The 21,375-nt window shown below is 44.6% G+C and overlaps 1 protein-coding gene across 6 annotated transcripts in view; it reads right to left on the bottom strand.

Moving 5' to 3' along the window:
* LRP1 (LDL receptor related protein 1) overlaps positions 1 to 21,375 on the bottom strand; it is a 423,359-nt gene that overhangs the window by 145,144 nt on the left and 256,840 nt on the right. For all 6 annotated transcript variants that reach the window (XM_077329218.1, XM_077329223.1, XM_077329222.1 and 3 more), the window contains 4 exons: positions 16,626 to 16,769; positions 12,330 to 12,566; positions 11,321 to 11,501; positions 2,591 to 2,813 (listed from right to left, as the gene is read on the bottom strand). In XM_077329218.1, coding sequence (XP_077185333.1) covers positions 2,591 to 2,813; positions 11,321 to 11,501; positions 12,330 to 12,566; positions 16,626 to 16,769 — 785 coding nt within the window. The remainder of the gene's footprint in view (positions 1 to 2,590; positions 2,814 to 11,320; positions 11,502 to 12,329; positions 12,567 to 16,625; positions 16,770 to 21,375) is intronic.

The following is a 21,375-nucleotide window of genomic DNA, read 5'->3' on the forward strand; positions in this document are numbered from 1 at the left end:
AGAGATTGCTTCCTTTCTGCTTTGTTTTTTTTTTATTTGGAATTTTCACAAGATGTGAAGCTCTAATTGGACTTCTCTTGTCCTTGTTATGTTCTTTCCCAAATGTGCTTGGGCACATTCTTACAACAGGAACCATCAGCCCCTCACAACCATTTCCCCACTATGTCCAACAGGGGGCTTTATGAGGGAATTTTTAAAAGATAATTGTTATAGCGTTATAACGTTATAACGCTATAATATTGCAGCAATTATTGACTTAAAAAAAAGTTTTCCAGTGGTATGAGGAGGGGAAGCACATGGGAAATGGTGGCCATGAGGGGCTGATGGAGGAAAGTGTATAGAAAATGTTCCATTGCCAAGGGACAAGGCTTTGCTGGCAATGAAAATAAAATGGAGAATCTTTGCTGTGTGGACACAACCTGTGAATACCATCTTTCTTTATAGACTGCCCCTGCCCAATGATGGGCTCAGGGCAGTTTACAACATTTGTATACCTTTAAAACTATAAAAAACATAATAAAATACAATAGATTCCATTATGATGTTATCCGTTCAGTCGTGTCCAACCCACGGCAATTCTACAGGAAAGTCTTTGCCATGCTTCCCTGTCTCTAACTGCTTCTTTTAGTTGGTTCATGGTCATCCCTGTATCAACTTTGATCGTGTCGAGCCAGCAGATCCTTTGGCATCCACGTTTCCTTTTGCCGCTGACCATGCCGAGCATTAATGCTTTTTCTAACAAGTTTGATCGCATGATGTGTCCAAAGTAAGTGAGCTTTAGATTCCATAGCTGACACAATTTAACTAGTGAATTCAGTAGGCATAACAAGTCCCTATACAGGGGAGGTCTCTTATAGAGAGACAGGCACGGAGAGGGGAGGCTACTATATTTCTTGGCTGGCCTCGCCTTAACCATAGGCCTGGTGGAAGACTGCCATTTTACAGGCCCTGTGGAACTATGAATAAACACCCTACCAGTTCTATGCAGGCTTTACAGACACAGACTTTTTCTTCTTTGGCAAACATTACACTTCTTTAATTACAACTCCAATTATTAAAAATGATGAATTTTCATCCCCCTACACCTCCCTGTTAGCCAGGCTATCACAGCCCTTTTTGTAGGGGCATGGACGTTGAGAGCCACTATTACTCTTGTAAAGCACAGAGGAATCAAAATTACTCTCTTAGGGACAGACCATCTTTTGGCATCGGGCCCAAAGACGGGGAGAAGGAATAAATATAGCTCATTCAGCCCAGAAGCCCATCAGAAATGCATGCCTTATATAAAATTGCCTGGCAAGGTAATGCGGTGGGCTGGCAGATGTAAAGTAATTGAAGATAATCTAACAGCATTATTTTTTCAAGCGGTGAGTTGTCAGAGCCCTTTGTGAGCATTGCTACAAATCGTATCAATCAGCCGAGCCTTCCAAGCAAAGACAAACGTTCACTAAATGCATTGCAATTAATAAGCGCAGTAGGCAAGAAAAAGTTAATAGAATAATTGGACGTAATGAACAATGGAGTGCATATGCATCAACCAGTGACATTCTAACTGAAGGAGCTCTCTGCATTACGCAGTAACAGCAGCATATCACAATGCTCTGCAATGACTCAATTAAAAGCAAATTAGCGAAGTGCTCTTTTAACAGTTGTAATGTGCGATGCTCAGTATTTGTTTTCTGCTTGTGAGTTGATGTGTGTTTATTATTATTCATGGCCAACTATTCCCTTATTTTCGGACACACAATGATCTGTATGAACTGAAAGGGGGGTGTCTTGGAGAAGTCAATGGATTTTTTAAAATTCAGATTGTAATGTAGATTTTTAAATGTAGGATTGAAGGTTTCATTGTTCCTTGAATCAACATGCACTGACCTTCAAACACTTATGGTTATACATGCAGCTTTTTGTTTTACCATCTGTTTACCATCTTTTTTTTTACCATCTGTTTTAGCGTAATAAATCAAAATGGAATTTAAAAAGAAATTTTGGAGATTTGTCAAATTTTTTGCATGTATTGCTCTATGCTTTTTCTCTTCTTCTCTTGGTATACTGAATAACTGCTGGAGAGGATGAAAGGGCTACAAAGTTAACTGCATGAATGAATTGTTCTTCATACTTTGTCATTTGCCTTGAGTCTCAGTCAAGAAGGCCGGCTACAAATGAAATGAAATAAGTAAAAAAAAAAAAAAACCCACACCTCTCCTTGCCCAGCCGTTCTAGCAAACCCTGCTCGCTGCCTTTAACCCTTTGGGAGCTGTGCTGCCCAGGTGATAAGACCACTGCATAGGAAGTCGTTTTTTGCTCAAGCAATTCCATCTCAAAGGAATACGAACAAATAGGGGTTCCCCCCCCCCCTATTTATCTCTCAAATCTTTTAATCAGAATGTTGCTTTTTTGATAGTTTTTTTCTTTTTCTTTCAGCCTTAGACACAACCAGTACAAAGAATATTGCTTTGGGATGCTTTGGGCTGATCCTGTGTTGAGCAGCGGATTGGACTAGATAGCCTGCATGGTCCCTTCCAACTCTATGATTCTGTGATTTTTAATACAGACAGGTGTGAGAGAGCAAGACGTCACCGTCACTGACCTTGCGTTCTGTGCCGTTCAGCAAAACCATCTCAATCCGGTCGTAAAAGGCATCCACCCAGTACAGCACTTTTGCTGGAATATCCAGACTCAGTCCGTTGGGCCAGAGGACTGTCTTGGAAGTGATAAAGACATTCCGGTTGGTGCCGTCCATCCAAGCCCTTTCTATCTTCCCCCTCTTGCTATCCTTTGGGTCTTCTTCCCAATCGGTCCAGTACATCCACCTGGAAGATAAGTTGCAGTATCCATTTATTCTTTTATTCATTACATTCAGTGACTCAGAACAACAGTTCTTATCTCACGATAGATGCTCATTTTCTGCCCCTGAGCACTTCTGCCCTGCCCTGATCTAGCTGAACTGATTACATGTTGCATTGTACCTCTGCAACCTGATTCCTTTCTATGCAATGCCATTTCCACCTTCAGACTGGGGTATTAGGACTCTGGGATCTTCATTCCTACTTGTATCTGACACAAGATAGCTTTGATTCTTGAGAGCTCATATCCCGAGAATCTTATTGGTCTCTAAGGTGCGACTGGACTCAAATCTAGCAGTTCAGTCATCCCATAATTGCTTTTTTACATACAGTTTAATTTAAGTAGTGCTATAGACAACGATTCTTTAGAATAAATGGTTACTGTCCCCTGAGGGCACCTTTCTTTTTCTGCCCCTGAGGGTCAGATCAGAACCAATAGGTTGAAATTAATTCAAAAGAACTTTCAGCTAAACATCCGGAAGAAGTTCCTGACAGAGCGCTTCCACAGTGGAACAGGCTTCCTCAGGAGGCGGTGGGTTCTCCTTCTTTGGAAGTTTTTAAGCAGAGGCTGGAGAGCCATCTGATGGAGAGGCTGATTCTGTGAACTTCGGCAGATTGTGAGTGGGTGGGCAGGAAGGGGCTGTATCGGTGCTTGGCTCTTGTGGCCATTTCTGGCATGCCCAGGGAAATGCCGACTGCAACTTTGGGATTGGAAAGCAAATTTCTTTCAGGCCAGAAGGGGGGGGGCATAATCTGAGCATGGAATTGGGGTCAGTGCGGGTGGGCAGGTAGTTGTGAACTTCCTGCATTCTGCAGAGGGTTGGACTAGATGGCTCTAGGGGTCCCATTTCTATGATTCCATGAAACTTTCTACAGTTTATAGGGGGGTTATTTAAGATTTTCAAAATAGCAACAGGAAGACAAGAGGGGGGAACTGAAATCAACCAGTATCCACTAAAACTTAGTAGCATAATTTATGTGCCTTCTAATATAGAGACAAATCTACATCTTGTCTATTAAAGGTTAAAGATATAACCATTGTATTTCTAAGAATTCATACTTCATTATCTGCTCATATGCAAATAATTAGAAAATACTAATCAAATGACACTTTTAAGGGGATTTCCTACTTTGTGATACTTTCTCCACTGTATATTCTAAGAAAAGTAGCCATCTATTTAGTAGAATAAATTAGGTTATTTATTACTTTAAGGTGTAAAGAGATCATTATCTGAGATTAAAAGATCTCATTTTTTTTTCCACACTACCTTCTAACAGAAGGCCTATAAAGCTTTGTGTATTATCAGGTAATTAAATTTTTTGCTGCCAACAGCCATATTGCTATTAATTCCCTTACCAGGGTAGGAAAATTTTACTTATCAGAGTGTTCTAATAAGATAAGTACAGGAGTAAAATGTTACCTTAATTAACTCCACGTGCTTTCAAGATCTTATCCCAAAATGAGTTGACTTTCAACCATAACCACCAGCCATGAAGAAAATTGGCTGGAGTATCCCAATCCTTTAGGTACATGCATGTACTTATTTAGAACATTTTAATCCTAGCTCTTCTTCCAAACAGCTCACAAAAATATGTGTTGTTCTCCCTTTCATTTTATCTTTATTACAATCCTGCGATGACAGGTTTGGGCTGGGCAACTCTCTCGTAAGGGAGGTTAAGCTAAGAAAGAGTGACTAGCTCAAAGTCTCCCAGCGTGTTTTATTATTTTTTTTATTTTTTTATTTTATTTTTTAAAAATGGAGATCTGAATCTGGTTCTCCCAAATGACACCCTAACTCAGGGGTAGTCAAACTGCGGCCCTCCAGATGTCCATGGACTACAATTCCCAGGAGCCCCTGCCAGCGAATGCTGGCAGGGGCTCCTGGGAATTGTAGTCCATGGACATATAGAGGGCTGCAGTTTGACTACCCCTCTCCTAAGTGCTAAACCGTGCTAGAAGGAGAGGAGCATAAACTGGATGAAAGGAGCCTTGATTTGCAAAGGTTTATGCCCTGAAAACTTATTGGTCTCTAAAGTGATAATGGATTTATTTATTTTTATTTATTTAGGTGATTTACATCCTGCCACTCCCATACAGTGGCTCCTGGCGGGTCACAAGGTCCTCATTAAAAATCCCATTAAAACCCCCATTAAAAGGAAATACTGATACAATATACAATACACAGCAACAGACGATAAATAAAACAAGCCCTGCACCCAAGACTGATACCCAAGAGAGGGCCTAGCTGGCGACGCCCAGGTGCTAACACCAACCTGGGGAGGGGGGTGAATCTAGCCCCTCTAGCACATTGGTTCTTAAGGGATCAGCCTGGTTCATGCATGGAATCTAGGAACTGTCATCTAGTCAGAGTCTTAATCTTAGAGAATAAGACATGGCATTAGATTTCATGGTGAAAAAAGAAAAATCTGTTCATCTATAAAGAATTTCCTTGTAACACCTTGAAAGTTACGGGTGTGATAAATTACAGGTTGAGGTTTTGCTCTCTGGAGACTGTTCTGTTCCATAGACTTACTGTGCCTTAGTGGGACTAGGAAAAATGGACTAAATTCTCTTTACTGTTGGCATAAATTGCCTTATGTTCTTTAGAGGAACTATCAGGGAAAATAAAGAATGCCAAAACAATAAACATCTCAGTCAAGTTGGTGCAAACTGTGCTCTGGTTGAAAAATTCACCCCCCGGAATTTGCATTATAATCCCATTAAGAATTTTCATAGCCTCCAGTGCATCGGTGTTTCTCAACCAGGAGGCCCTCCCTCCAGCTGTGCATCTGCCCATCTGGCTTAACATTCTACCTGTCAGCCTGCTGCATCGTGCTTCGGTAGGCCCTGCACGCACAAGAGAATTACCAACCACCAGGTGGGGCCTGGAGTTCTGGAATTACAACCAATTTCCAGCCTCCAGAGATCATTTTCCCTGGAGGAAATGGCAGCTTTTACAAGGAGGACTCCATGTCCTCTACAAGATCCCCACTTGAGCTGCCTCCCTTCCCTAAGTGCCACTCTGCACAAGCTGGAGTTGGCTGAGATCACCAATCCCAACCTGTTAGAATAGTATTTTCCAGGGCTGTGGGTGAGGACCCAAAAATGGACTGCAAGGCCTCTGAAAGGGGTTGTGGGCCAGCCCTTCCTAATGGCCACCCTGGCCCTTTCCACTGATTTTTTTCTTGGAAAACAATAGTATCTTCCATGTCTTCCATGTCCTGATGATTAGTAGTGTGAGTTTCTTGGAAATCAAGATCTACCCTGGACATTTCTTAGAAATCAAGATCTAACCCTGGAAATAGTATCTACCATGTCCTGATGATTACTAGAGTAAGTTTCTTGGAAATCAAGATCTAACCTGGATATTTCTTAGAAATCAACATCTAACCCTGGACATTTCTTGGAAATCGAGATCTGGAAATAGTATCTACCATATCCTGATGGTTACTAAAGTGAGTTTCTTGGCAATCAAGATCTAACCCTGGTCATTTCTTGGCAATCAAGATCTAACCCTGGAAATAGTATCTACCATGTCCTGATGGTTACCAAAGTTAGTTCCTTAGTCTCTTAGAGGGGATTAGAGGATGTAATGATGGAGAGGGTAGACAATAGCTGGAATGTAATCTCCATACGCAAAGGCTGTGTATGTTAGAATGCCACTTGTTTGAGGTTCATGTTGTGGGCAGCTTTGCCCTTTGTGTGTTGTTTGTTGGGTTCTCAAAAACAGAATGCTGAACTAGATGGATGCCAAGGTCACTGTCAAAAAACTTGAGTCGCCATTGGCTGGGTCACCATACTAAGTAAATTTGGACTTGTGGGTAATAAAAGACTGGACGTGGGAGCTTTAAGGCTCTCAATGTAAGGCATTTATCTTCCTCTGAAGAATAAGACTGTACACTGACAGGGACAGACTCTGAGCAAGTATGAAAATAAACAGCAGTCTTTACAGATGGTTTTTATTCACACCTTTGGATATTTGGAGTCCAGGAAAGAATAGTTGAGAGCTGGCATGGTCCCTTAGGAATTCTGGCCTTTTCTTTCCATTGCTCAGGACAGATATCTAGAACTACTAATTTGAAACGCCAGCAGGGGTGAATTTGCTGTTCAGAGACACCATTTATATAGGGCAGGACTAGATATGATACCAAATCCATTTGCTTTGCTGTTGTTTTTAAAAAAAGAGATACCTGATGTGCAGTCATAACACTGTTAGAAAATAGGAGCTACCAACAACAACAAAAATACTACCCTACCCTGGATGGCCCAAGCTAGCCTGACCTTATCAGAAAACGAAGCAAGATTGGCCCTGGTTGGTACTTGGATACCAGCAAGGAAGTCACGGGCTCCCAAAGAGCTCTATGCTCGGCCAACACCAACCAGCGAATGATCCCTGGCCCCAAAGAAACACGTTTGGCCTCAACCAGGGCTAGATCGTTCTCAGTCCTGGCGCTCACCTGGTGGAACAAGCATCCAGAAGAGATCCAGGCCCTTGTTTCATGTAAACCACCCTGAGCCTTCAGGGAGGGTGGTATATAAATACAATGAATGGATGGAGGGAGGGAGGGATTGATGGGAGGGAGGGAAGGAGGGAGGGAGGGAAGGAGGGAGGGATGGGAGGAAGGAAGGAAGGAAACTTTGAGACAACTGACACAGCAGAAGCAGGACCTAAGAGGACTAGAAATGAGTTGGAGGAGTTCAAGGAAGAGGACTCTACTTGAAAATCTTGGGCCCTGCACTCTCCTCCTGGGTAACAAATTCAGTTCAAATACCCTGCCCCTTCTCACAGCCTTGTATTAATCAAGCAGTGTGTCTAATTCAATCTGAGTTGTCGTGCAACGCCTGATAAGCACTGCACAAACAGCTACAGACACATGCAAACTGACAGGTTAGTCGGCACAGGGATCTGACCGGTGTCACCTGGACTCCAGGACCCAGAACTTAAGTAATGAGATTCTTGAACCTTGCTTTGACTCGGTGGGGAAGAAGCAAGAAAAATGGACTATTACGACTAGGAGGAAATGGTACAGTCGACGGCGATAAAGTTTACTCCCCCCCCCCTTTGCCCCTGCTGTGCTTATGGAGACCGAGTGCGTTGATGAGTGAGTGAGCACGCATTGTAATTCCACCCCCCTGCTGGGCCTGTCTGAGCGGCTTCTAGGAGCAGACTGTGCCTTTCAATCCTGCAGGGACTGGCAGCCCCTGAGACGCCTGTCTGAAAGCAGACAGGACTCGAGGAGTGAAGCATTTGGGGAGTCAACGCAGCAAGAATCAAAAAGAAAGGGAGACGAAAAGACCCTCCCACTGAGTCGAAATTCTGTGACCCACATCCCAAGCAAGCCGACCATAGACCTGCACGTGCGCAAGCATTTAGAAAGCAGGCAAAACCTTCAGAAAAACCAGGACGACTCTGCTAGAACCCTGGTGACTTACTGGTAAAGGTAAAGGTATCCCCTGTGCAAGCACCGTCATGTCTGACCCCTGGGGTGACGCCCTCTAGCGTTTTCATGGCAGACTCAATACGGGGTGGTTTGCCAGTGCCTTCCCCAGTCATTACCCTTTACCCCCCAGCAGCAAGCTTACTGGTAGCTTTTACTTATTTAGATCCTCCATACCAAAAACTCAAAAACTGGCAGTTGATATGCAAATACCCATTCAGGTTAGGATTCTGGAAAAGTGAGCCTGAACTTTGCACCCAAACAAATCGGATTTTGCAATGCACAATAATATACACGTGTTGCATAATTAATTCTGTTCCAGTTAATCTTGGGGAGAAGGAAAGAGCCATGGAGGCTGCCAAAGTCTTATCCCTGCGCCCTAGGAGTCCTGCCTGGCTCTCCTTTATAGATTGCTAGAATCCTCTGGGGATTACCCATGTACTATCAAGCCTATTCATCCATCCATCCATCCATCCATCCATCCATCCATCCATCCATCCATCCATCCATCCACATTTACATACCGCCCTCCCCAAAGGCTCATGGCAACCAACTTGCTTTGGAAAAATGAAAACAAGATGCTGATGAACAAATTGCACAGCTGCACAAATGCAGAATGCACACACCCAAAATCATAATCCACACTTTACCAGTGGACTATAAACCTCCATCCCTCTCTCTCAATTTAATATTTAGACAGCCTTATCTGTGTGGCATGGGCCTCTTGTGGCACAGAGTGGTAAGGCAGCAGACATGCAGTCTGAAAGCTATGCCCATGGGGCTGGGAGTTCGATCCCAGCAGCCGGCTCAAGGTTGACTCAGCCTTCCATCCTTCCAAGGTCAGTAAAATGAGTACCCAGCTTGCTAGGGGGTAAACAGTAATGACTGGGGAAGGCACTGGCAAACCACCCCGTATTGAGTCTGCCATGAAAACGCTAGAGGGTGTCACCCCAAGGGTCAGACACGACCCGGTGCTTGCACAGGGGATACCTTTACCTTATCTATGCGGCAACATCAATATGCTGTACCTTTTCCCCCTTGGGGCGTCACCCCAAGGGTGTCTGACCCTTGGGGTGACGCCCTCTAGCGTTTTCATGGCAGACTCAATACGGGGTGGTTTGCCAGTGCCTTCCCCAGTCATTACCGTTTACCCCCCAGCAGCAAGCTGGGTACTCATTTTACCGACCTCGGAAGGATGGAAGGCTGAGTCAACCTTGAGCTGGCTGCTGGGATCGAACTCCCAGCCCCATGGGCAGAGCTTTCAGACTGCATGGCTGCTGCCTTACCACTCTGCGCCACAAGAGGCACTCTGTGTCATGAGAGACACAGCAATACCCTCCCACAAATAAATAGGACTGATACATTTCCATGAAGCTGCTCCTCGCCACAGTCCATAATTAACAACACCAATGCTCCTGAAAACAAATGGATTTCATTGGAAGCCTACAAGGGTGATTTGCCAAATGTGGATTTGCTGGCTTGTTTATATCTGTCGTTTGGAAAAAGGCATAATGTGGCACCTGACAGCTTCAGATGGTGAACTGGGTGGCTTTATGTTAAATGGGAAATGCATTTGTGTTTGTATAAAGGAAGCCTGCTAGGCTTTCAGTTATATTTTGGCGTTTTCTTTGGTTAGGAAGATATCCCTTCGTGCTGGCAGGGCCTGATGGGAATTGTGGTCCAAGGACACAGTTAGGCCACCCCTGGAACTCATCAGTACCCAAAGTGGTGCCTACCAACACTATTCCAGCACCTGTCAAGTACTTTTAGGAAGTGGGTGGGGTCAGGCAGAGCTTTTGCCCAGCCACGCTTCTGATTTGCTGTGCAGGTTTTATAAAAGGTTTCTTCAGCAGCAGCTGCCACTAGAACACTCTATTACTGAAGTTAAATTGTGGCAATCGTTTTCTGCCAAGCTCCAGCTCCTTTGGCAGACATTTTGTAGCTGCCATCTTGTTGCTGTGCTCACCACACTATGACATAATTCTAAATGTAGCCCACAGGCTCAAAAGGGTTGGGGGCTCCTGGTCCAATAGAAAAGGGAGATAATACCAACTCCAATGGAAGTGTGTTAAGAGAGAGAAGTTAATGAATGGATATTTTGGTGAATGGTTGGACTTTGAAAGTTTGTAAAAGCCCACTGAAGGGACGTTTGTGAAATGGGACCGTGAATCCCCACTCAGCCCAGGAAACAACCTGGGTGACTATGGCCCAATCGTACTCTCTCAACTTATCCTACATCACAGGGCTGTTGTTCTGGAGAAGAGGAGAATTAAATGGTAAGTTGAGCATGTGAGTGTCCCACATAGTGCAGGGAGTTGGACTAGATGACCCATGAGGTCCCTTCCAACTCTATGATTCTATTATTCTAAGTTGTTTTGGGTCTCCACTGGAGAGAGGAGCAAGGGTACCCACCCATCCATCCATCCATCCATCCATCCATCCATCCATCCATCCATCCATCCATCCTTCCATCCATCCTTCCATCCATCCATCCATCCATCCATCCATCCATCCATCCATCCATCCATCCATCCATCCATCCATCCATCCATCCATCCATCCATCCACACATCAAGCCAGCCAGCCAAATAAATAAATAAATTTTGATATAAAAATAAAGTTCCATGTATATATACAGTGTTGGCGATACGAAATGACGTCTCGGCCGTTTGCCTGTGTTTATAATTTGGCATTTCCAGAGATTAGTCTCTATTGTTCTGTTACAGAAATGAATTGGACATTTGCCTCCAAAAGCCTGACTCGAAAACAAACATTCCAGCCAATCTATCTTACGGCCGGTCCCATCCCCTCTATTATGAGCCACAAAGCAATCTTACATATTTGAACGGTTCGGTCAGCCAAGCTCGTACAAAGTGCTTATTAAGAAATGCTACAAAGCGATGTAAAAAAAACACGTGGCCGCTAACAAGAGAATTGGAAACCTGACATCACTGGCTGGTCTTCCCTCGCCCACCCACCCGCTTCCAAAAAGCCAGCACCCACAGTCCTTTCCGGAATAGCGCTGCCACCCCTACCCGTTCAAAGGGTCCACCACAATGGCGCGTGGGTGAGTCATCTTCCCTTCAATCAGGGTCTTCCTCGTCTGGGCCGCTTTCTGCAGCCGGGCAACACTGATGGTCTTCTTGGGGCCGTCGTCGGTCCAGTAGAGATTGTTGCCCATCCAGTCCACAGCGATGCCTTCCACATTGTGAATCCCTGGAACGAGTTAACATCAACCAAAGCGCTCAGTAAGGCCGAGCCTTCCGCCAGAGGGGGACGCATCAGACACCAGGGAGGGAAGCGAAAGTGACAGGCCCATACGAGCGGTGCCAAGCACCACTCCGTTATGAGGTCTCTCGCTGAACGAGACCGGGCGCGGGGCACGGCAGATGCATAAAGGATGCCGAGCGAGAAGCAAAGACGGGACCGGGCATTTAGGAACACACAAGCAAGGTAGCATGAAGAGATTTAAAACATGTGAAATAGTAAAACTAATGGAGGAATAAGGGGCACCGCATTTCATATACCTACTGAGATTCTATCCAAATCCTGTTGCAATTTCAACCCCATTCTCCCAAGATTCTCCAGTTAGTGCAGTGGTTCTCAACCTTCCTAATGCCGCAACCCTTTAATACAGTTCCTCCTGTTGTGCTGACCCCCAACCATAAAATTATGCCACTGTTCTTTCACAGAAATTAAACCAAAACTGACCAATGGCATGAAGATCCACTGTATAAAAATTGTATATAAACTGGTGGGTGCCTTTCGGAGGAATGGCAACAGCGACAGCGCCCCCCTCAAGCCAAGCTGCTCGCCCTGCCGCGATCCCTGTGAAATGGTGGTTCGACCCCCAAAGGGGTCCCGACCCCCGGGTTGAGAACCACTGAGTTAGTGCAACCTTTTGGGCTGCCAACGGCGGTGAACTAGAGGTATAAAATTCTAGGGCATGAATTGATACAACAAGTTTCCGCTTGCCTGTTCCAAGCAAGCAAGGGGTGTACTTGGGGTGGCTGGAATCTTCACCCTTGTTGACCAGGCGCTTACCGTCTTTCAGAATTGTTTCTCTGTCTGTTCCATCAATCTTCTGCCTCCCAATCAAGTAGCTGGTGGTGTCAGCGAAGTAAATGAAGCCGGTCTCTGCGTGGAAATCCAGGGCTCTGGGATTCATCAGGTTCTCAATGGGGATCATGTGCTCATCGGGCACTTTGGCGCCCATGTCCATCCCCCGGATGATGCCAGGTCGGCCTTTGCCATAAACCAGGAAGAGCTCGTGCTCGGGTTCTGGAAGACAACAAGGGCAGGGGCAGGACAAGAAAGATGGGCTAGGCTGGATTTGCACTGAAGCCCACTGGGTGCCCTGGTTTCATCAGCGGCCCTGCCAGGGAGGGGTGAATTTCCCACTGTTTGCTTCTCGATGTACGTAAATGAACAGGGCAGTCGTAGACACCACTGAAAACACATGCAAAAAAGAGGACTGCAGCTTACTGCCTGTACACTGGCAGGCCCTAGCTCAGAACCACAACTGCTGGATATTCAGGATGGCTATTATGTCTCTCACTTCTAACCTGGTTTGTATTCAAAGTCTCATACAGTAACAAACCTTCGTGATGCCACCCTTGGCTCAATCACCAGTGGCAAGTACCGTGACTATATAGGCTAGATATCAGGAAAAACATTTTCACAGTCAGAGTAGTTCAGCAGTGGAATAGGCTGCCTAAGGAGGTGGTGAGCTCCCCCTCACTGGCAGTCTTCAAGCAAAGGTTGGATACGCACTTTTCTTGGATGCTTTGGGCTGATCCTGCGTTGAGCAGGGGGTTGGACTAGATGGCCTGTATGGCCCCTTCCAACTCTATGATTCTATGATTCTATGACTCTATGAGGATGAAGAACAGGTTGTTATACCTGCTTCTCTCTACCTTAGGGAGTCTCAAAGGGACTTATAGAAACATTCCAGTCCTTGTGAGGTAGGTAGGACTGCAAGAACTGGGACTGGCCCATCGTCACCCAGTTAATTTTATGTGGAGGAGAGGGAACTCAAACACTGTTCTCCAGCTCAGAGTACACCTCTCCCCACCACTGCACCAGACATGTTCTATGTTGCAACTGTGAAGTACCTGGGGGTATGATCGATATCTTATCAGACTGATGGGAAGGAGGACATCAGCAATTTTCTTAAGGCTCTTGCACCTCCTCATAAAAACGAACCGAGAGAACTAGGCCAAAGGCTTGGTGACTAATGGGCTTTGCTGGCAACTTGTTCTCCCTTCTTGTGCAAGCCTTTTTTTGTTCCCCTGGCTTAAAACCAGCCGCAAGACTTACCAGAAGTTACATATCCACACATGGCTTGGCTAATATGTAAACAGGACATAGCAACATCTGGATTTCTAGGAAACGGAGCATGGGCTGATTTCCCACCTCACTAATCACGAGGGTGACCCTCCTCCAGGGGTGAAAGCAAGCTAGTTCAAAGGGAGTGAGGCACCTCTCATCTTGTTTTGAGCTGCACAAGTGAAATCATGCTGGTAAGAAATGGGCATTCATGCCCTTTACCTTTCACCCAGGTCACAGAAATTCAGAGGGTTCTCAGGGCTTTCTTTACTAAAGGTCTGAGCTGACAAGATGCTACCAAAGCATAAGGCCTTTGTAGACCACCAAGGCATGATTAGCTGAAGGTGACAGGTTCCTCTAAAGAGGAGGGGGGCATTAAACCATGAGGCACAGGCTTCTAGAGCAATGTTCAAAATGAAGACAGAGAGATGAACCCTCCCAGAAAGGAGGAAAAGATCCCTGCTGCCACTCCAGTATCATCTCTGAAGAGCTAAGGATTTTCATGTCCATCCCTGGTCATAGGTCTTAGTTCCCAGAGAGCCATCAGCTGTAGATCTGATTGTGCCACTCAACAGACAAATATCCAAAGTTTTGAGATAATAAAAGTAGCCTGCTCATGAGCCCAGTACAGGTTCTTAGGGCTTTATGTGAATAAATTCCCCCTCACTCCCTCACTCCCAATTGCAAATCATAATTTGGCTGTGAATGACAAGCGCAATTATCAAACATCTTTTTTTTGGGGGGAGGGGAGACTAACTTTTAGTTGAGACTCTTAAACTGGCTCAAACTCTAAAATTACATACCTGCAGGTATGTACAATTCAAATGTCTTTTTCAGTCCTAATCCAATTCAATCTGATGCTGGCCACATCTCATTAAAATCTGTTTTTCAGTCTTATTCACAAACAAGGGTCACCAACAAAGAAGTGTTTCAAAGAACGGTAGGTAGGACCATTAGTGATCAAGAGTAGGAGGGGAGGAGGGTTATACAATCCCTGAGCTACTATGACCAAGCTCTGGGTAGCATCTCATCACTAAAGGTAATAGTCTGGGCCAGCGATGCTCTGTATTCTTGGTGCTTGGGGAGGGGGCAGGGAAACAATGGGATGGTTTCTGAAGTTCTGGCCCTGCTGGTGGACCTCCTGATGACACCCGGGGTTTGACCACTGTGTGACACAGAATGTTGGGCTGGTTGGGCCACTAGCCTGATCCAACATGGTTTCTCTTATATTCTTAATTTCTACATTTTTTACTTATTATCTTATTGTTCATTTGACTTAAAGGTCTTGAAAATACTGAGATACAATCCTCTTATAGGCAATCACTACAGATAAATACTTAGTTTTCCAGTCCTTGCATACAGGGCCAAACTGGAAGATTTTCTGAGGTGATAAATTCACATAACCGATTAAGAGAGAGGACAAATAACCTTCTCTCAAATCGGGCCAGATTTCACACTACAGTAAAAAATGTCGTAAGGACTCATGCTGACCAGATCTGCATTTATAAACTCTGTTCGAATACGCTTATGCCTGCAAACCAGCCTTCAAGTAAGGGGAAAGAATTTAACCTGGAGAGTATACATGCTCTTCTACAATGAGGGATTGATAGGTATTTTAAATTGTTTGGAACAGCATAAGAGAAGGGTTGTAAAAAATCTTTTAACATGTTCTCACTCCTCCTTAATTCTTATTCTCTTCCTCTTTGAAGCCACGGAGGGAGGGAGGGAGGGAGGGAGGGAGAGAGGGAGGGAGGGAGGAAGGAAGGAAGGAAGGAAGGAAGGAAGGAAGGAAGGAAGGAAGGAAGGAAGGAAGGAAGGAAGAAGAAAGAAAGAAAGAAAGAAAGAAAGAAAGAAAGAAAGAAAGAAAGAAAGAAAGAAAGAAAGAAAGAAAGAAAGAAAGAAAGAAAGAAAGAAAGAAAGAAAGAAAGAAAGAAAGAAAGACCCCAAAATCCGAGTGAGGAAAACAAGAAGGCATGTATTAATAAAGAATAGTTACTGGAAACATATGAAATAGCTTTGCATAAGCCACTGGGTGTGAAGTTAAGAAGGTTCCCAGAAACTTGGTCAGAAAGGCTCAGGCATTGCAAAACTTAATCGTCTTTCACATTTCCAGAAAACGTGGGGGCTTCATTCTGTGGAGAATTAAAACAGTCACCGTGGGGGTTGTTCGTGTAACTCAATTTATGCTGCATTTGTCTTTGACTTGGGGGGTGGGGGGGGACACCTGCAGAAGCACGCTAGTATTTAAATTACAAGGTAATTTTGACCGCCTTGGAAGAATGTTCATCTTATAATACCTATGAATATGTGTCTCGAGTTTGATAATTACACATCATTAACTAGATCCCCAAGTGACGCAGAGCTGGGTTCAGTACCTGGCCTAGATCTACCTGGCCCTTTCAATCCATCCAGATTTTGTTCTGAATACCCTGAACTCTTTTGCTCCCTCTTTCTCTCATCTACACCTATTCCTGGTGGTGGTTGTTTTTAATCCACAGAACTTCTCCTGTAGTCACTCTTTTATGAAGAAGAAGAAGAAGAAGAGTTGGTTCTTATATGCCTCTTTTCCCTACCTGAAGGAGGCTCAAAGCGGCTTACAGTCGCCTTCCCATTCCTCTCCCCACAACAGACACCCTGTGGGGTGGGTGAGGCTGAGAGAGCCCTGATATCACTGCTTGGTCAGAACAGTTTTATTAGTGCTGTGGCGAGCCCAAGGTCACCCAGCTGGCTGCATGTGGGGGAGCGCAGAATCGAACCCGCCATGCCAGATTAGAAGTCCGCACTCCTAACCACTACACCAAACTGGTTCTCTATGCCGTCCTTGCCTTTGCACCCACTCTCCTGATATTCCCTCTGCATCAGCAATAGGTACCAATGATGCAGCCAATACCTATGCATCCGCAGCCAATAATATACTCCTCATTATGAAACTCTCCTGTTTGCCATAGATGCTAAAGACAGATTCTCCGCCTCCACCTTCCCACCCCCATCCCCTTCCACCCTTATGCTCACTTTTACAGGATTTCCCATCGCTGCCCAAGCTGAATCCAGACCGGCAGCGGCACGTCCTGGTCTTGTGGCTGTTTCCAAGGAGACAGATGTCAGAGCAGCCACCGGGTTTGCCGATCTGGTCCTGTTCACAGGCGTGACTCCTCACTGCAATGACAAGAGGAAAGACTCGTTGTTTACACCTTCCTCTAGAGACCCCATTCTCCCTAATGTTCCTTCATGACATTTCTGGTCAACCAGGAAAGACTCGCATGATGTTTACGGGCTGGAAAGCAAAGACTGAGGAGCCCAAGAAAAACGATGGTAGGCAGGACAGGATAAGAAGTTTTATTTATTCATTTTTAAATTTGTATACCAGGGATCATCAGTATGTTTGTGTAGATAGAACGTGCCACTCTTCAGGGGATGTGGACAAGCAGACGGTCCTTGAGGTACGTAGGACCTGAACCGCATAAGGCCTTGAAAGTGGATACCAGAACCTTTAACCTGATCCGGTACTCAACTGGTAACCAGTGCAGTTGCCAAATTATTGGGGTTGGTGCCACTATCTAGGTCAGGGGTAGTCAAACTGCGGCCCTTCAGATGTCCATGGACTACAATTCCCAGCAGCCTCTGCCGGCATTCGCTGGCAGGGGCTTCTGGGAATTGTAGTCCATGGACATCTGGAGGGCCGCAGTTTGACTACTCCTGATCTAGGTGGAGAAAGTGGTTAAGGGGTATTCTTGCCTGTCTCCATAATGGAAATTAGATACACCAAATGAAGATGATGTGCTATAGGTTCAAGGCTGAAACAGGTACCTCAAAGAGTAATTAAGTTATAGGAGTCATTGCTAGAGGATTCAGTGATTACCTCAACCACTGAAGTCTTTGAAAGGGGGGTTCACATATTAATGAAAGAGAGGTCCGTCAATATCTATGGTACTTGGAGAGAACCTTCATGCAGAGAAGTTTAGTCTTATATCTAAAATAATACGTTTCTAGAAAGGCCTTCCAAAACACAAAGGTACACTGCAATCAAAGTTTGGTTTAAGGTAGTAACTGCATCATGTAGAAAAGATTTTACTATCAGCAAAAGACATTATTCAAGCTGTTTTTGCAAAAAGGTTACTATCCTTTCTAGAGGAGATAACCTGGGATTTACAAGGGGGAAAAAACCCACTGAGCTAAGAAGTTCTACTGATAAAGGTCAAGAGAATTGTTGGGAAATACACTTCTGTCAACTTTGGAAATTGGAATTCATTGCTATGAATCCCCAATTCTTATGAAATAATTGAGGAGGGGGGGTTAATGGCAGATATTTTAATCACATTTTTTTATTTCTTCTTTTCTCATGTTGGGGGGGGGGCACCCTTTCCTCCTATTTAGCTCATGGGGCTACTTGAGCAGTGAAAAGTAAATTAGGCTTGCTCCATGAAAATGGTCAGTTAAACGGGGGCCAAATTCAGCCTCATTTCAGGTGGGGCAGAGAAAGGGGGGGGGCTGCACTAGTTTAGTTTATTTAAACAGCTTTGGACCAGAATATAAGAATTTTAAAAAATGATAAAACATGTTAAAAATGATTATATATATATATATATATATATATATATATATATATATATATATATATGTGTGTGTGTGTGTGTGTGTGTGTGTGTGTGTGTGTGTGTGTGTGTGTGTGTGTGTGTGTGTGTGTGTGTGTGTGTGTGTGTGTATGTATGTATGTATGTATGTATGTATACATATACATATACACACATATACACACATATATACACATACACACACACACACACACACACATATATATATATATGTGATATAAAAATGATAATAAAATATATACATCCTACTCTGAAATTCAAAGGTATATCTTATCCTTTTCAGCGAGCTTGGATCACATAAGGGCAAAATTTCGCAATCCTTAGAGAGACCTGAGGCTTTTTGTCCAAGGAGCTGCAGTAATTCTTAATCTCTTGATGATGGCTAAGAGGGTGTGATGTATTATTTATTTATTTATATCTGTATACCCCCCCTTCCTGGGCGGTTTACATAAAATGTCAGGGAGTAATTACATAGAACATCATAACATAGAACATATCAAGGAGAATATTTCAACAGATATTTCAACAGAAATATCGTTCAACAGATATTTCAACAGAAACTGTAACTTTAACCCTTAGGTAGCTCAGATCCAGTCGTGTAAGGAGGGTGTCGGGGGGGGGGGAAGCCACCGGCACTCAGCTCTGTTCTGTTTATTTCGGTCCCAGGCCAATTTGCCGTAGTGAACAAACGTGACCGGATTTAGAAGATAAGCAGGATACTGCCTCGCACAGACATAACTCTTTTAAATGGTGAGTCAGCAGACGCAATGCTGATCATAAAAGACTGAGGACCTGTCTCATGTGTACACAGCACAGATATAGGTTCATTTGATAAAGAAGCATAAGCATGAAGGGAGCATAAACCTATCATCCTAGCCTAGGCACTGGGAACAGCGGAGCCATATTCAGACTGTTAAAGAACTGAGACAGGTTTTAGTAAGGTAGGGACAAGGCCTAGCAAGTTCCGACACAACTACTGGAGTCGCTAGGGAAAGCTATGCCTGATCCTCACCCCACCCACTCAAAGTACTTGGGTTATCAAACCAAATATCTAATAGCAAACCAGCAGGCAAAGAGATCTAGCAATTGGCATGCCAAGACAAAAATAGACTTGACTGTAGGTGGGGTGGACATCATTTGGAAGCACCACAAAGAGGGCATACCAGTGACTCAAGCATCACTTTCCACACTCCCGGGCAACATCTTTGGGATTGGTTCACAAGGAGACAACACGTGAATAACACACACGCTTAGAACTTGGCATTTCTCTTGGCAGGGTGTTGTTCTGCACAGGTAATAGGGTTACCCTTTGGTTCACAAAGACAAGGGATTGGGACTGTGGCCTATATTGCCACAGATGGCTTATTATTAGGGTTTCCAGGTCCCTTTGACAGCTGGCGGGGCCTTGCTGGTGGGCTTCAGCAACATGCAGGAACTCCTTACATTAATTCCTTAAATGAGTTCATAGTCTGAGAAAGAGTGCTTGCATGCAAAACCCACTGAGCCCTGAATAAATCTTTGTTGGTCTTAAAGGTGCTCTGATTTTATTAGACTCAGGAATGTTCAGGTTGAAGAGGAAGAGGCTGAGAGGGACATGATTGCTCTCTTTGAGTATTTGAAAGGTTGTCACTTAAAGGAGGGCAGGGAGCGATTCCTGTTGGCAGCAGAATAGACGACCAGCTACAATGCATTTAAACTATGCATAGAACGGTATCAGCTACATATCATAGAATCCTAGAGTTGGAAGGGGCCACACAGGCCATCTAGTCTAACCCCCTGCTCAATGCAGGATTAGCCCTAAGCATCCTAAAGCATCCAAGAAAAGTGTGTATCCAACCTTTGCTTGAAGACTGTCAGTGAGGGGGAGCTCACCACCTCCTTAGGCAGCCTATTCCAATGCTGAACTACTCTGACTGTGAAAATTTTTTTCCTGATATCTAGCCTATATCGTTGTACTTGTAGTTTAAACCCATTACTGCGTGTCCTCTCCTCTGCAGCCAACAGAAACAGCATCCTGCCCTCCTCCAAGTGACAACCTTTCAAATACTTAAAGAGGGCTATCATGTCCCCTCTCAACCTCCTTTTCTCCAGGCTGAACATTCCCAAGTCCCTTAACCTATCTTCATAGGGCTTGGTCCCTTGGCCCCAGATCATCCTCGTCGCTCTGTACCCTTTCAATTTTATCTATTTTATCGGGGGGGGGGAATTCACAGTCAGAGTAGTTCAGCAGTAGAATCGGCTGCCTCGGGAGGCGGTGAGCTCCCCCTCCCTGGCAGTCTTTAAGCAGCGGCTGGACAGAGACTTCTCCTGGATGCCTGAGGATGATCCTGCATTGAGCAGGGCGTCGGACTAGATGGCCTGTCTGGCCCCTCCCAACTCTAGGATTCTAAGTACCTAATCCCAATACAAATATCCATTCTTAAAAATGCGCTTTAAAAGGTACATAATGTCTCTCTAAGCAAAAAAAAAAAGAATACCAAACACATTCCAGCAATAAGCCTTCCTCGGTGGCGTAATTTGAACTGAGCGCACCATTAGTTAACCTGATCATACGTGGAATGAATTTACTCACATTGAGATGTTCACCTGTGGAAGTGTCAACTATGGCTGAGATATGCCAAGGGTAGAATATTTCATCTGCTCACGGATCTTGTTCGATTCAACCTGCTGTGCTCAAACCCCCAATGGAGTGCTCAGGGATAACTAGAAAAGAATCAGCACCACAGTAGCTCCCCCTCCCCATCAGTTTTATGTATATCTTTGTTTAATTAATGGAGTGCTCAGTTTGAATTATACCACTGAGGAAGTCTTATTGCTGAAACCAACATTCAGTATTGGTTTTGGCATATGGAGATGCTATGCACCTTTTAACCTGTATTCATAGGAACAGACAGAGGCGGTTTATCCTAGTAGCACATGCAGCATGGGCGATGGAGCCCATGGCTTCAGGGCTTCTGCAGTGCTGTATGGTTAGGGGACCTTCAGACTTTAATTGTTAGGGGTTCGTCATACTTTTGCAGTTTGCAGACCGCAGAGGGAACCCAGGCCTTGGAAATTTTTAAACAGAGGCTAGATAGCCATCCGACAGAGAGGCTGATTCTGCGAAGGTTCAAAGGGGTGGCAGGTTACAGTGGATGAGCGATTGGGGTGTGAGTGTCCTGCATAGTGCA

Source organism: Paroedura picta, chromosome 3, assembly GCF_049243985.1.
Source record: "Paroedura picta isolate Pp20150507F chromosome 3, Ppicta_v3.0, whole genome shotgun sequence".
NCBI classification, from domain to species: Eukaryota; Metazoa; Chordata; class Lepidosauria; order Squamata; family Gekkonidae; genus Paroedura; species Paroedura picta.